Source organism: Aythya ferina (assembly GCF_964211825.1).
Source record: "Aythya ferina genome assembly, chromosome: 3".
Taxonomy (NCBI): domain Eukaryota; kingdom Metazoa; phylum Chordata; class Aves; order Anseriformes; family Anatidae; genus Aythya; species Aythya ferina.
Window position 1 is genome coordinate 6,384,845 of NC_140298.1, and position 17,459 is coordinate 6,402,303.

Here is a 17,459-nt window from a genome sequence, read left to right on the forward strand (position 1 = left end):
GGTCTGACTACTAAGATTTTTCCTGCTTATTTTTGAGGTGTAATGTACCCTACACAGGGGAAGAGCCATTTTCTGGAAAGTCACACCTATTGACAAACTCTGTATTATGGAAATACCCTGTTGTCTGTTTGGTGAAGACACCAGGTTTAGGCTTTTTAAACATAGAACACAAACCTGTTTTGCTTTGTTTTGTTTTTAAAAAGAGATAAAACCAGATAGACTTTGAGCCTTAATTGGTGTGGGTAGGTGGGAGGTGTTGGAGACTTCTGTGGCCACTTATGTGAGCTTTTTGTGGTCTCTTTTCTCCTTCTGACTCAGCTGTGTTGTTTTTCACATGTGTATGGAGGTGATACAAAATATTCTGGTTATTTGCCCAGAAAAGCTCTCCAGACACCCCTGCAAATCAGTTCCAAGGGACCACAATGATTTTGATGAAATATTTTTGACCTTCTATATGCATAAAAGCAGGACTTTTTATCAGAACAGAATGCTTTGATTTTTTTTTAAAGTTACTTTGTATTAATATTTAATTCTAAAATTTGAATTTAAAATTTAATTTTAAAAGTAAAAATGAAATGCTTTGATTTCATTGATATTGAGTGTTTGAAATAACCTAAAAAGAAGGCTTTGCAGAAGAAAGAAGACCGCAGTCGTTTTTGGAATGTGCCCAAATGTAAAACTTTCAGAATTCACTGTGAAACTTCCATTCCCACGCCACTCCACATAAATGCCAAAATATATTTGCAGAACTGCAGCAGCCATACAGATAAATGTAATGAAACAGGAGATAATTTCATGGCAGGAAAATTATATCTGTGAACTGCATATACCTGTATAGAGGAATAGAATTTATTTTATGACAGCAAGGTCCTGCTGCCCTTATTTACCCCAGGTTTTCGCAATGAATATTCTGTCTAGACTTCAGCCTCACCTTTTCAGTAAAGAAATTTGAGCTCCTGCTAAGAGGTTTACATTATTATGAAGTATAGACAATAAAAGAGAGATGGACAGGGCTGTCACGGTGGTTCTGGAATATGTCTTCTAAGTAATTACTTTACATGCAGGGTAATCTAATGTTTGAAGTTGAAATGTTCACAGCATTAACATGTAACTTCACAACAAGAGCCCTTTCCTTTTTTTTTTTTTTTTTTTTTTTTTTTTTTTCCAACTTCTACAAGTAGAAGCTTAGCTTAAGAATGTGCAGTTACTTGCTTAGATCTAAACATTCAGCCAGATTGTCCCTGTTAAATTGGAATGAGGAAAAACTGTAGAACTTGAGATGCAAATGGGGCTTTCTAATTGACTTCTGGAAGTGGTATGGTACTCTCTTAAGGAAATGTCTGTTCGCTTTCTCAAAGTGAAGTGTCTGCTAGCCTTCTGGTTGCTCTCTGCCAATCGTGCAGAGAGAGGTGCTTTTAATAAAGGAACAGTATCGTCCTTCCCTGGCACCTGCCTTAGGTGGGCTGGAAAGCCCTCAGGAGGTGTTTGGTTGTTGTCTAAATGTCTTAAATATAAAGTTTGTCCCTTAAAGCTATGAAAGACTGCTCCCACTCTGACACTGTGCGGGTGTCTGTCTGTTTTCTTGGTGTTCTTTCTGTATTCCATTTTTAAATTGTCCAGAAGAAATTCCAAATACCAGAGAGAGGAAATCACTCTGCTTTCTGCCTTACTGCTTATGGCATCAGGTCAGGGCATTATAATGGCTGAGGAAAGCGCTCGTGTAACGCCTTATTGCTGAAGGATGGTTTGTGATAGTTTCAAATCATTTGAAGTTCATTTTATTCTTTTACTCTGGCTTTCTCAGGAAGTAGGAAATTGTCCTGATGTGATTTGGGAAGCCCTTCAGAAATACTGGCACTGCTGCCCTTAAACCTCAGGTGAAAGTAGTACCAAGCGTATGCAAGTAAAGTTACACATCCTCAACCTGTAGCAAAGACCCTTACTGCTGATGGGCACCTGTTTCAAAAGTAACTTGGAAGTGACATCCTCAAGAGTGCCTTGGGCCCTTTGGTGTAACTTCACTGGTCTTGTTTTGCAGACTCCCGAGTCACTTCACAGGTAAAAATGTTCCGTGTCATCCTTGTTAGGAGCCGATAACCTCATGATGTTTTTTCTCTCTTTTCCTCAGCTCCCTTTTCTAGATACTGGTTACTTCTTTTATCACAATGGCATTGCCAAGGCCAGGAGAAGACGCAGTCTTCAACACAAGCTTCACCTGGAAAAGGACTCCAGGGTAAGTGTTTTTTTCATTATTTCACCATTATTTTCACTTTTTTTTTCCCCCTATGTGACACAGCCTATTTTTTGAGCTCAAGATGACAATCAAATCTGTTGTTATGCCTACGTGCTTTTTTGCATGCTTTATTTAAGCTTGGTGACTGCCATATGCACATGCCTCCAAACATGCTCAGCTATTGTCTGATTGTAACACTACAACTACTCCACATTATCAGAGATGTATCCCTTCTCCAATAAGATTAAGTGATGCCATAGCCTCCAGAGCATCTCAATGCACTCTGGACCTGCACTTTGGAAAGGGGCTGTCCAGGGTATGTCCCCTTTACAGTTGCCCCCTGCATCCTGCTGGTCCATGGGCTCTCCAGCCTAGAATACTTTATGGTGTGAACTGTGACATTTCCTCTGGTCATGCAGGGATTTTTTCTTAGGGAAATGCACACCCTGGATGCTCTAAGGTTCTACGCTGTCAAACTTAAGCATTTCTTTAGAGGTTCCTGCTCTCATTCTGCAAGTTGTATGTTCCATTTGCAGAAGCATAAACCCCTCAAGCCAGGGTTGGCAGTAGCAAATTCTATTTTATTTTCATCAGAGTTATTAGACCAAAATAGTACTGGGCTGGAGTGGGGCCAGGTAGCACAAAAAGTGTATTTACTGCCCAAATAAAGTAGATAAGCTTGATATCATGACAGCAAATAGATTATTTTTTTAATCCTTCAGTAGGCTTTAAACTCTCGGCATTGTGAGCAACAAAAAGAGAGAGGGAATAATTTTATCCAGACAGAATTTTTTTGCCAGACATTATATGTTATTGGAACATGTGAAAATGAAAAAAAAAATGAGTAGGAAGAAAAGAGGAAAAAAATAAGTTAAATAGGTTTGTAATTGTTGTGACACCACAGGAAGCAAGTTTTGTTGAATTCCCAACTTAATTTTCCTACTTGTGCAGAAATTTCAAGTGGTTCTGGGCCCAGGTCCAGTGAGGATGCATGTGGCCAGTTGCTCCTGTGGCTGGGAGCTGTGTGAGTGAACCACAGAGCTTCCAGTGCTGCTTGTCCCCATCCCTTAATCCTGAGGTGCTGAGAGCTGAGTGCTGGCAGCTTCCTTGGGGCCGCTGCTGGTCTTTAAGTGCAGTAAGGTATTTCTTCCTCGCCCCCTTTTCTAAAGCAGGTAGCAGTTGGAGTTGGAGGGCTATGAGGAAGAGTTCAGCCTGCCTAGAACAGAAATTCTCAGGCTCCCTTCATTTTGTTTACCAAGCAGGGATCAGAAAGTAAACCTTTCAGAAACCACCTACAATTAGTAAATTCAATGCAAATGTACTGTGAGACAGGTCTTTTGCTACCCTGTACCACTCAATCTCGTTAAAAGCCGTGTCAGAAAAAGCATACAGCTGAGGGAGGGCATTGCAGGCTACTGGCTGAGTACAGTCATTGTCCAGAGTGTGTCCATACCAGAAACCAATATTTCTGTAAACTTCTGAAAAATTAACAAAATTTCTATGCTAGTTGTATGAACCCTCCAATTCCCATTGCAGCATCAGTGAGGCTGCAATGGCTGAGCAGTCCCATCCTAATTCCAGACTGGTAATTCCATTGACTACCTTTAGACCTATGCCTGTAGTAGCAAAAAGCTATTAAGAACAGCTTAAATGAATCTATCTTCTCTTTCAGAAGTGTTGTCTTTTGCAATCATCTGATATTTGTGGTCTCTAGGCTCTGAATTGGTTTCTGTCATGTGCAATGAAATCTCATTTTTGCTGTTAATCTCTGCTTCTTTTTGGTGTTGCATACCAATGCCTTGGCTCTCCTTGGCTTCAGTAATAAAGCCCTGTGGCTAACTAGGACTATCTCCCGTGTGAGGAAAAGGGTGCTCCTGGGTGTATCCTGACCTCGTGAGTTGCAGTGAGAGATGGAAGCACTGAGTGGGCTGGAAACAACATTTCCTTTCCACAAGTGACATGATGCTTTCTCATCTAGCCCTGCTACATACTCTGTGCACTTAAATAGTCTTTGGGCTCTTACGATACCTTACAGGTTGGTCACTTTTTGTAATACAGTTTGAGAGCAATTTAAAAACTTACTTTTATTTTCCTTCTTACTTTTGTATGTGGAATTTGGAGAAATCATTAAAATTCCTGTCATTTTTGTGTATAAGTGAAAACATCAGTTGTGTTGACAGTACTTAATTTCAAACTCCAAAAATAATTTCTGAGTTTAATGGCAGCTTTCTACACCATTTATACTCAATTTTACTTAGCAACAGATGTCAGCACTGTCATGGTTAATATGTTAACACATGAAGCCAAAAATAAAATGTTCCTGTTTGTGGGCTAGTGAGGAAACAAACTGCCTGCTTGCACCACAGAGCCTTACAAACCTCTCAGGAACTGCTATGCACATGCTGCAGTTGCTTATCCCTACCCAAATTCTGTGAGAAAGAGGGCTACAGTTACTCTGTATACTTTTCACTTTTACAGGGATTACAATTCCTAGCTAATCTTAATTATTAGTTGAAAAACAGCACAGATGTTCGCTCAATTAATTAATGTTCTTTAATCAAGTAAGTCCCTTGAGGGACCATGTCAGTTTTCCAAGAGTCTGGGGAGATAGATGGCAGAGCTCTATGCAAACAGGTTACCGCATCATTTTCATGCTCTGTATGTCTTTTGAAAAGCTTCAAAAAAAGCTTTTTTTTTTTTTTTTTGCGTAACATTTGCAGCATGCTTTTACCAAAATAATTTGGAGATCTGCGAAACGTGGAGTGGTTGCGTGATAAGTCATTGCTCTCAAGAGAGCAGGAGCGTAGCATTATTAAGATGCCTTCCTAGAGATCCAGTAAGAACTGAATATTCATCCTGAGGAACAGCCTCAAATATGATTAATTTGACATTATTTAATACATTAGTGTTGCTGAAGCCTGAAGCAGTGCTGGCAGCAGGTGAGGGTGCACATAAAAGTATCATTTGCATTGTGCTATTGAGCTGTTTGAGGTAGAGGTGCAGGTGCATGAAGCTCTGTGGCTTTTGCTGCCAGCAGAGTCCTTGCAGAGACCCTCATTCACAAGATGGCAAATGCCAAAGAGAGTTGAACCATCTCAAAGGGAGTCTGTTCTGTTACTGAAATTGCATTCTGCGAGGTACAGAGAACCTGCCAGCAGAGGTTTGTTCAGAAACAACTCTTCTGCATCAGTTGCAAATTTCCATATTTTGCAGGTGCACTTTTATTTTCTTATTTTTTCCTTATATATCTTTGGGGCTGAATAGGTTTGGGGAAAGAAAAAGATTCTCTTGAACATCTTTACATGTGAAAGCTGGAACTTTCAATAAGACGTAGCAGAAAGATACTCAGCACTCCCCATGAGAAACTGCATTTTCATCTGCCTTTATCTGTTAATTGTTTCAATTGAAATTTCTCAGACCAAAAGGTCAGCCATCAGGCTTGGTTTGCTTTGGGACCCTTCACTTCAGTAGCTGCTGTTCTTTGCCCTGGAGCTGCAAGCAAGGAGGCAGTCCTTGCTCTGGTCCGTGGGAGGAGGAAATAACAGGGTGACAGCAAGGGACAAGTTCAGGAGTGACATAAAGCCAGTGATGAGCCAGAGTAGGATGGAGCATTATCCTGCCAGACATCAGCATGAAGGTGAGGAGAGGATAAGTGGGACAGGCTGGAACAAGAGCCCAGAGTCAGAAGAAAGGATTGAGTGATTGGGCACGGAGTTGGCTCCTGAGCTGAGGAGGACTTTGGGCCCAAGGGGTAGACTGAGGGACTGAAAATAGAGCAGCCACGCTGATGTGAAAGCACACTGCCTCCTGAGCAAGGGCACAGCAGTAGTGAGGTGACATTTTCCACGTGAAACTTCCATGGGAGTGAGGGGAAATACAGCTTCTGTAAGAGCAAACTTTTTTTTATAATTACATGGAGCACTGAGACCTTTCAGCAATGTGATTGCTCTGGAGAAATAAATCAGAAATGTGGAGATATTTCATACTGTCATATTCGACAGGTTTCCTATCTTTGAAGGTACAGCAGAGGCAGGGTGGGATTGCTCCACCATAGCTGAAAGGAAGCCATGGGATTTCCTTCATTGCATTTTCAAAACTGCTTCAGATTCTGTGTCTCTATAGGAAGACTAAACTATATTATTAATACATGTTTTGAAAAGTGGCCACATAAATAAAAGGAAAGAAAAAAATACACAGTCCTTATGTTACCTTTTAGAGCCATACTTTTGTATTTTTGCTGTTGTTGTGTATCTTCTGTTAGTAAATAGTCTTCCACTGAAGGACCAAGAGTTGAAACACCGTTTGTTCTCTCAAAGATTATTTTTGCTTTCTTTCAAGTTTTAGATAAAACCATTCTCCTCCCACACAGTCTCTCCTGTCAGACAGCTGCCAAGATTAATCCCACTCAAGAAAGCAGCTTTAATATACAGAGCAGAGCTGAGTCCCATTACTGATATCTATATGCAAGTGCATCTGTGTTGGTGCTAGGGGAATAAATATATATGTGTGGAGAGGGGGAAGGTGCAATGAAAATCTTCCACTGAGAGTGAGTGAGTTTGGCACTTAGCTGATGACTTCTCTGGAAATAAACATCCCAGGGAATGGCAATTGTTGTGTTTTCCGAAAGGGGTTAGGCTGGGAGGCTCAGCTGATGCACGTGCCTGTACAGGTGCGCAGCTTCTTCTGGATGCCCGGGGTTGCCAGTCCTCCCAAACTGCTGCTATCATGAGACAAGGGAAGCAAAGGGAGTTATAAATGCAGAAGATCCAAGCTTTTAATTAAATACCTCACAACCTTCCATATCCTTCCTCACCTTAGCTCCCTGCTCTGCCCCCGTAATGTGACTGGCTTTTGGTTGGGCCATTGCCTCAGGTGCACTGATGGTGTTGCCCTGGGCTTTGCCTTCACCAGCCTCATTAGTCTTTGTCGGCTCTCTCAGTAGTCTTTTATCTTCCTCTCTCCTCTTTGGCTGTCTGTTTTTTTTTTGTTGTGCTGGGACACGTGCCCCCCAGCTCCCTTGCTGCCCCACCACTTGCCTGCTGCACGAAGGCAGAAGTGCCCCGTGCTGCCAGAGCCTGCGTGTTTCATCTGCAGTCACCTCCAACAGGGGGAAGGAGAGCTGGCAGCTTGGTTAGAGCCACCGCTGCTTTGCAGGCAGCCGCCCTCAGCAACGGCACTGCAGCATAAGCCAACTTTCAGTAGCTTTTCTGGCAGCAGTAGTGGGAGGCTTGACGCCGCCTAAAGAGGGAGCCTTTTATCCCATTCCACTTGATGCCAGCACAGATCCTGCCTTCTGCAGATGTCAAGATGCTCCTGATGAGATCAGAAGCCAGTTTTCCTCAGTTCTCCAGTGGACACAGAGCAAAGTGACCTGGGGCTGCAAGTGACAGGAGCCATTGCCCTGCAGCTTTCCTTGTGGATTTGGTCAGATCTCTGTAACTGCTGACGGAGGTGTAACCTGTTACTTCATCCTTCCGGTACCAATGACTGGCAATTCTGTCCCTGAAACATAGCAATAACATTTAAATTATTTTTATTAAAATGGCAGAATTTGGCTTCTTCAGTTCTGTTTCATGTCCCCCTTCTTGCCTTCCCAACTTCTTGGCCAATGACCAGTATTTTCCTTCTCTGATAAGCTCCTGAACGAGGCTTGGAAGGTATCCTGAGATGCTTCCTATCTCTGAGAAGAGAGCTAGCTCCCTCCCAAAAGCAAAGGGGCAGCAGTACCCATATCCATCCCATAGGAAAGGGGCAGCACTTGACCTGCGCACTGCTAATGATTCCTTTTGCAGGCAGAGGGGTTAATTTCCAAGCAGTTCACCACAGCAGTGACCCCAGATCTGTGGAAAGCTTTCAGCATCTGTGTGGAACAGCATTGTGAGCATGATGCCCAAGACTTACTGACCCATCTCAAATCTGGAGGGAAAGCATCAGGTCCCCCAGCCAGTTCTCTGCCACACAGGGAGGTGTGGATGTGTGCGTGAGGGTAGAGAGACAGGAGAGAATAGCAGGATAAAAAACTGTTCACATTTTTAGCTCTTTTATGTAAATTTGTGCTGCAGATGATAGAGGTGACAGACTTCCCAGAGAAGGCTCTTTGGAGTTTTGCCCTAATACATGGTCTGACTAGGCTGACATGCTGGTAGGATCACGCCTAAGAAAAGTTTGGAACTGCTGTAAATTTTATGAGACTGTTGGGCAGTATTACACAAGCATTGGTGTTATCCTTTGGAAGGAAATGGAACATTAAGTAATAAAAGCTCTGTTTAAGCACCTGTAATAAATATTGAACGACCAAGGAAAACTCATTAGAGGAAATATCTTCTTTCCAATGCTGAAACAAAAGCAGCCACCCTCCAAACTACACACTATTCATTAAAACTGCATTGCCAGCTTGATCACCAAACAAGAGCTGAAGACATCTTTGCCAACACAAAGCATGCTGGGCAGAAAACAGATAGCGTCTTCAATGAATGGATCACCGTTTTATCTGTTCCTGTAGTAAGTTGTCTTGTACTTTATCCAGTGCATGTGAGGAAGGGCTTCTGCAAGTCTGTTCCAGTTCAGTGGGAGGCCTGATTCTTTTAGAAATAACTTTCTCAGTTTGACAGGATCTTGAACTGTATTTGTGTTGCTTTCCCATACAGGTCGGGGTCCTTTTCTAAGATTTTGTACTTCTAATTCATAATGAAGCTAGATGACAAGCATTGTAAGAGGAGGGAAAAAATTATTGAATGAACTCTAGTCATCCATATATATTAGATAATCTGGTGAGTGGTCTGGTGTATGTCTTGTTACTGAGAGAATTTACCACTTACATGAAACATTTTGCTTTTATGCTATTTAAAAAAATTGCAGATAGTGGTCAATCACAGCCAGTAGGACAAAGCTAAGTAAGGGTAGGAAATCTGCATGTCATATGATCTTTGTCATTCCAAGAAAAGTGAAAATTCAGTGAAGCAGTAAATTTGATTCATGACTGTTGTCAGTGTGTGACTCTTATCACTACAAGTAGTGATTGCTAAATTCTCTATGATTGTTTTTTGAAAACTGAACCTGAGGTGGTCCTATTTCTAGCTCTCCCCAGCCTCTTATAAACTCTGTACATGCCCAAAAAGAGCTGGATGAAAATGAACAGCCCACAGAAAGCCCTGTGCAGCTGCTTGGCAGAGATGATCAACAGTGGCTCCAGCTTTAAGGCACATAGCTGCTCTTTAATTGAGATATCAGGAGATAGCTCATAAGAGCCAGTTTCTGTAATAAGAGTAAAAAGAAACTTATAAAAGTACTGAGGCCTAGAGTCACTCAGACACTTAAGCTGTCACTTAGGTTAATGCAGGAGTCCCCTTCACCTCCGAGGAAATCTGTTGAGCATATGGTGAAAAATTTCCAGTTTCCAAGTTCGAATTTCTGATGTTAAGTGCAATATTGCTGGCTTGTATATAGAAGCTATATATTGTTTCCATGATGTGCAATGCAGTTCTAATGTAAACCGTCACAACACTGCTGAGTATAGAAAATAGAGTATTTCAAACAATTTGCTAGTGGAGTGAGTGCAGTTATATCCAGCCCTATGTAAAAGCTAAGCTGAATTGCCCTATTACTTTGCAACTAGAAAGGCAGTTATGGGGATGGGGGGGGGGAGAACAGCAAAAATCAATCCAGCAACATCAGCATTAAAGAAAGTTGGAAATCTTGTATAGCTATATTGTATGAAAAAGGACCATTAGCTCCACATAATAAAATAACAGACTATCAAAATGACACTGAGCTCAAACATGCATGTGGTTTTTATGGAAATACTGTATAACTAAAATTGCAGGGTAAGCTAAAACTATTGCTATTAGGAAGGGAAAAAAAAAGTACGGCAAGATAATAGACTGGTAAGTGAAGACGATGCTTTGCAGACTCCCGTGGAATTTTCCAAAAATAAAAGTACTGCCATGGTGCAGTCCTGGTGCATGGGGGGGCGTGGAGTCCACGTGGCCAGGGCTTTGAAGTGAAGGTCTGACAGCCATCGGAACAGGCTTGGGCTGGTTCTGCCCCGGGCCTGAGAGGGTTTGGATGATCTCTTGGCATTGCTTCTCGTCCCATGTTGTATCATTTTCATAATGCTGAAAGTGATGCTCAGGATAACATAGAGTAAGGTGATAAAATGAATTCTATCCCTCAGAAATATTTGTAGCCATGTGGGAAGTCCAGTAATTTTACAGAAATCTGTTGAGACAGCTGACCACCTTCAGCCTCTGCTCTGCTGCCTGCAAATTGCTGAGTTGGCATTAGTTGCATTGCTGATCTTTGTTCTCTTGACAGCACCCTCGTGCTCCAGTCTCCCTCTGCTTTTTCTGTCTCCTGGTTTCCTGTCTCGAGAACAGTCTGAGCATTAGTGTGGGCATTGCCTTTGTTATTTGTCTGTGCAGCTTGCAGCTTTCACTCTTTGATGGGGTCTGTTTAATGTTATAATGCAAGCAGTGGTGAGAGTATACGACGCTTGTGCTGGTGAGATGCAGGCAGCTGCTGCTCGGCCTTCTCCAGGCTGTAGTTGTGCCAGAGTGCACTGGCCCCACGCGCTGACGCTGATGCCTCTCCTTGCTCTTGGCAAGGCTCAGTTCAGGACAGCAGGCATTGCCTTGGAGGGGTTCAGCTGCAGCCTGAGAGCACTTGTGCTTGGTGATGGCAGAAAAGGTAGGGTGCAATGCATGCTCTCCCTTCCCATTCACTGGTGCTTGAGCTGTGATACAACCCAGACTGCCATGCAAGAGCCTGTCTTCAGGGTTAACTTTGCTTTAAGTTTAGAGCGCCTGTGTACTGTTCAGCTGTACTTTCTTGTTGTAAACAAATTAATTGCATACAAGAACTTCCCCAGGAACAATACAAGGCATTTCATAGTCTGTTTTCTTCTGGAAAATCCCTAATCCAAACACAAAATTTGGGATACTGGAGACTGGAAAACTGAGAGTTAAATCCTTTTAAAAGATTGGAAATAAATGAGTTGACATATACATTGGGAATAATCTAGAATTAGTCAAAATGTTGTGCTATTGATAGCATATGATGCCCATGTATTTTAGACTTTGCCACAGCAGATTAAGAATGGAAGAAAATTAATTTCTAACAGTTTATTCTTTCTTGATGTCAGTAAATCAGCTGTTAAAATAGACTTTTTATGTGTACATGAGATGTACAAAACCATTCATTTTATGACATTCACTGCACTGCCTTGTACTTATTGCCAAGGATGAACAGTTAAATCAAAAGCAACATAAGAAGACTTGAACATTTTTTGCATTGGTGTAGTTTCTGGGATATCTGTGATGTTTAAAAACAAAATAAGAAGCCCTCTCTACTAAGAGATTTGAGCTAAAGGAATTGATATAATGGTATAAGTTAATGTATCGCATAATAAATGTCTTATGTAGTGCATCCGCTCATGCCATTTCACATGCTTTTTACTGTTGTTTAAAATTTAATGAGTGTTTCCTTTGTGAATGGCATTTCAGCGTATTGGTTTTTTGCAATCTGTTCCAAACACTGTTGCTACAAGCATTCTATGTTTCCAGTTCTACAAAGCATGTGTGCTGCATCCCACATATAAGATTTTTTTTTTTTTTTTTTTTTTTTTTTTTGCCACAAACTCAACAGCCCAGAAGCCACCAAGGATTTACAAATATATCTGTGAAAGCATTGCTTGTATGCATGATGCATTCCATGAATACAAAAAAGAGTTTAAAAAGGTCAGAGAAAGTTGATTGCACTATTTGGAGATAGACTGGAAATGAATTAAAGGTTTCAATTTAAATTGTTTCTGAATAGTTTTCTGCAGTAATTATTTGAAGCTGCATTGGAACATGGCTTCTCAGTAAAATGGATGCCTCGAATGTCTGAGAATAGCCAACAGTAATTAAAATGCTAATATGTATGTCATGGGTTGATGAAGTTGCATAATGCTTCTTGGCCTTGTAAACTTCCATGCTGAGGGGTAGGACAGGACTGGGTAGAATAAAACATTGTGGAAAGACTAATAAATACCATAACATCACCACGTGATTTATTTATTTTTCCTCCTTAGGTCTATAATATCAGCTCCACACTGTCATAAATGGGCTCTGGTCAATATTACAACTTTATCTGCTTACATGAAATGGTATCTGGATGGCCTCATTTAAGTAAAGATACTGCATTATGTTCTGTATTGATACAGGGCTACTGCTGAGAAGAAATACACTCTTACTATGCATACAGAGTTAATATTTCATAAATGTAAATAGTCTGTCTCCATTCCTTTTACCTTCATTGATTGCAAACATTATTCTTTCGTACATAGGAATACACAGTCGTGGGTCTGTGAGCCTTGCAAACTTGAAGTCTTCACAGAAGAACCAGGATTGCCAGATCTAATTGTTTCTTCTATGCTACTGGTCTTACGCTAAGCTGATTACTGCTTGGCTCCATCTTATGTAACACTGCAGTGCTATGCTGAACATTAATAGCTGGTTCTCTTCTTCCTCGCCACCTCCACACACTCTTTCCTCTTTCTTTTCTTTGGAGGAAGTCCAAGTGCTATGGTTGCATCCTCATCGAAAAGCAGAAAAATAAAACAAGCCTCAGTGGTGAGAAGATGCCCTGTGTTTTGTCTTGAAGGCTGAGTGATTGATTACATTTGCTCCTATCTAACTTGGCTTTGTCATCTAGCAGATATGATAAACTCAGTCCTGAGCCTATCTTCCGTGCTACTCCACTGATTTCCCTGGCGCTCAGCCAGCTTTCCCCTGCAGAGCTGCTGGATCGCTGGATTGCTTTTGTCCTACACGTGGTTCGGCCAAAGTCAGCGTCATGGTGCCTGGAGGCATTCGCTTCCTGGTGAACCAAGGAGCTCTTGGCTCCGGCTGGTAGCTGCTATCCCAGCCCTTCTGCTTGGTGTAGCTGCATGCTAGGCAGTGTCTGCAGAGTGTCTCGCAAACATGAGGTACCTTTTATAAACCTTTTAAGTACCATTATTATTGCTCTTTTCTTCAACTCACAACAGGCTGAAGTTTTCTTGTAATAGCCTGCCTCTCACATTGCATGGGTCTGATGCTGGGGGGCAACAAGCAATCTCTGAGAGTTTGGACAAAAAATCTGATTTTCTAAGGCCAGGAGACACTACTGTAATTGAACAGTGCTTTCTTTATTCTCTTTTATGAACTGTGATGCTACCATGGGAAAATGTTCATTGGAATCCATTTTATTTCTTTTGGAACATGAGCTCTTCCTGGAATAATTCCCTTGATTGCTATAGGAAGAGGATTTCTGTCTGGACTACTTATTTTCTGAAAAGAAGAAGGGAGACCTGCATGTTAAATATTTTTCCCCTTGTTTCTTGACCTAACAATATTCGTATAAAAGATTCATTCTCAGGGATCTTTTTCCCAGTTGTGCAAGGCATGTTACAAGAAAATCTTAAGAAAAAATTTCCATAGGGTAATCAAATCAAAATTACTATTATTTTTGTACAGGAGAAAAAAAAAAGTTGAAAAAAGTTGAAAAGTTGAAAATTTCTATTGCTTTATTTCTGATTGTGCAACAGTAAAGCAACAGGAACATAGTCCAAATGTTCATAGTCAAAATAATGAATCAGTCAAAAACACTTCATTGCACCAAGTTATTTCATTTAGTTAAAAGTTTGTTTCAACATTTCCAGTTGGAACTTTTTATTATTTTCTTCAGTTTCAGTATTCCCTTCAAAATGAAAATCCTATTTCCAGATATCCCTAGGTCTGACTCCATTTTCCATAATGATGTGAAAACTGCATTTCATGCAAGGACAAGTAGGTAGTCCGGGACAGCCTCTGAAATAAGCACCTGATTATTGTCCAGAACTGCAGCCATCTTCTGCTCCCAGAAATGGGGAATTATTTGCCGTTGAAGGGAGAAACTTCTGCAGCAACTTGCCATAGCAAAAATAAAAATAAACTTAGGTTTTGTTTAATTGCAGTGGTGGTATATGCAGGTTTTGAAGCAATTTGGAATTTAATTATGAAATGTTTCAACTTTTGCATGCTTGGAAAAAAAATCTGAGCATATGAAAGAAATGCAAATTTCAGATTGGGATTAGAAGGTGTGAACATTGCTTTTAGGGGCATGAGTCACAGTGAAGTCTACTTGTGTTGTGCCATTCGCTGTGGAACATTGAATGTTTTTGCACAGAGAAAGGATGTGTTTCAGTATAGACAGCTGTCTACCTGAGAACGTTGTTTGTCAGGAAAATCTACCTATTGCGTTTTTCTTATTAGCACTGTTCTTAAGAACTGTGTGCAAGGTGAATTACCTGCCTGACTTGAAACAATGAATAATTCAGTCTAAACCAGAAAGTCAAATAAATCTTTCCAATAAATCTTTCCAAATACTTTACATCTGCCTGCAAAATAGATGACTGGGAAGAGGGCTGGCTTGGTGATTTTGTACTTGCAGATCTCACACTGAAATGATCAGCCTGTCCATCCGAAATAATTTGTGGTATTTTACAGAATGTAATGAACTAATCATTAACTACAGGATTCAAAACATTCTTCAAACATGGATTATGTCCTTTTTACAAATGCTGCCAATAAATAGAGAGGATTTTAAAGTTTCTAAAACAGCATATAGCAAAGCAGAGCAGAAGCACAAGTAGATTCCAGATGCAGTCTGCTGTTCCAAAGGAAGGAAAAAGAAAAAAAAAAAAAAAGAGGTTGGATTATAGCCATTTGTGGTGTTCAGTGGTCTTTACAGCACCTGGGCAATAAGAAAACTGAGATGAGAACAGCAGGGAAAAAATAAAAAACAAGAGATTAGTGCAGATCCTCTGAAGCCCGAAAGACTTAGACAAAGGACAGTAACCTTAAACTGTAATTACTGTTGTCATTTAGCGTTTCCACATGCACGATCTAGAGGCTCAAGGGAAATTACTGTGCTAGAGGCTATCTAAGCGTAAAATAATAACAGAGTTGCATGGAGGCATTTGTCCCTGGGTATGATGCAGCACTAGTGGTCCTGCCTCCGCTCCTGTCCCTGCTTCCCCAGGGCTCGTTCCAGCTTTTCTCAGGACTGCCCCTCTCCATCCTGGGTAGCAGCAGCAGATGGAGAAAGCATGTTCACCTCCAGCCTAGTAGGGATTTGAGTAAGAGGTCTTTGTGCTCAAGAGACCGTAACCTAAATAATATTTTCATTCTTTGCTGCTCAATAAGTAACTCCTTTTTTACATAATCTAAGCTCAAGTTATTTGGCTGAACACACTGCAGTGTATCCATTTAACATATATAGCTGCAGCATTTTCCAGAAGGGAAAATCTAGCCCTCGACCCCTTGCATTCTCCAGTGGAAGCAGAAAGCCAGGGAGCTGGGTGTCTTTGTGCTGCTTTAGGCTCCCCAAAAACATGTTGATCAGCAGGGGAAAGGGTGGTTTGTCAAAGAGATGTATCAGTGACTTCTCAGCACTAGGGCTGTGTAGGTGTTGCATAGGTTTTATTAGAGTGTTTGCTCGTGGAATTCGGAGCTCTCTTGGGGCTCTGTAAGTAGGAAGCTGGCATTTAGCTCCTTCCCTTCTCCTGCCCCAACTGTCAGCAGCAGCAGTGTAACACCAGGACAAGGCATCTTTTTAGCACTGCCTCCAAGCTGAGGTTCTGTCTCCACTCAGCACATTACCGTCAGATGTAGATGTGCAATGAAATGAAAAATAGTTTTCATCTCCTTTAGGAGGTAATTCGAAACCTCCTTTACTGTGTTTTCTCTGATTAAAATAGTGGCCGTTTACCTACTCTGAGTAGTGATTTGGATGAGACATGAAGAATGATTTCCTTCAGTTTTTTTTTTTTTTTTTTTTTTTTTTTTTTGTGTTTGTTTATTTATTTATTTATTTTTTTAATCAAGTTCTGAGTTAAACTGAGAAGAGACTTAAGAGGGGGACAAATAGCAGACATCTTATCTCAGTTGTGCCAAGGGCGTTTTTTTCTTTTCAGACATACTTTCCATAAGAACCTCAGACACTTATTTTACTGGACAAGACAATAGTTTTCCAGGACTCTGTTTACATAACAGATGTTAGGGAAAAACAAACAAAATAACCATCTGCTTCCTTTACCCCTGATCAAATCATGACCTCCATTGCATGCTTGTGTAGGGTATGAGGGGCTCATGCTCTCTGCCTGTCTAAAAGTTGCCTTCGTGGTGAGTTGTGATACAGAGAAGAGAAACTCCCCATGGAGAGTTTTCAGTACCTATAGGCAAGTGTGGAGGAAGAAGGTACCTGGCTTAAATGGGAGGGAGAAGAAACACATGAAGCAACAACACATGGTTCAAGTGGGGATCACACTGTGATTTTCACAGCATTTCTGTGGAACTGGGGACAGCCACTTGTGGTGAGCCCTCACAAGCCCCGGGAGGGACTTGTTGAGGAGGACCAATCTGCAAATACACACTGACTATCACGGCTCTGTGTGCTGCTTCTCTCAGCACCCCTGCTCCCTCTTTTCCCCTCAGTATTTCAGCATCTTTTCCTCACCGGTGGGTTGTGTTCTGATTTGGTTACTTCTTCGGGAACAGACATCAGCCCTTGAAGCGAAGAATAATATCTTGTCCTTGTGAGTTCAGCCCAGCATGACTGAGCTTGAGTTCAACTGGAGGGAGGCTTTTAACAGTTTTTCTCCTCGCAGGGATGGCGTTAAACACAAGATACAGACATTGCTTCAATTTGCAGCAGTGAAAATCTGAAGTAATTTCACTGAAATAAATGGAGTGAGTCTGTATTTACTGTTGGGCAAGAAGAGTTGGAACCTGGGTCTTTGCACTTCTGGAGGATTGAATCTAAGCCAAGAAGCTAATAAACGTGCGCTGTTGTTCCACCGTGGTGGTTTCACCTGACGTTTTTCTCAGCGGTGTTTCTGAGTTTAGATATTCCTGCCTCCTCTGTCCTCACTATTTGTTCCTCTGACCATTGCCGCTTTTATTCTCAGACAAATAGCTGTTGTTGGGAAAGGAATCTGACTGCATTTTAAAAAATACCATGCAAAGAAAGCGATTGCTTCTGAGCTAGGGCATTTCTCTGATCTAAGCTGCATTTCAGTCTGGGGGGGTATGGGGTGAGGTGAAATGAGGGAGTAACTTCAGTTGGGCTGAGCCTTGATGAAATGGAAGTGGTTGTAATTTTCAGCCCTTTTCAGGAACCTTGTTTTCTATTTTTTCATTGTTCCCTGTTTTGCAAACTGCTGTTG

The 17,459-nt window shown here is 41.3% G+C and overlaps 1 protein-coding gene across 1 annotated transcript in view; it reads left to right on the plus strand.

Moving 5' to 3' along the window:
* PCSK2 (proprotein convertase subtilisin/kexin type 2) overlaps nucleotides 1-17,459 on the plus strand; it is a 100,087-nt gene that overhangs the window by 16,557 nt on the left and 66,071 nt on the right. The window contains exon 2 of the mRNA XM_084513454.1: nucleotides 2,129-2,233. Coding sequence (XP_084369580.1) covers nucleotides 2,129-2,233 — 105 coding nt within the window. The remainder of the gene's footprint in view (nucleotides 1-2,128; nucleotides 2,234-17,459) is intronic.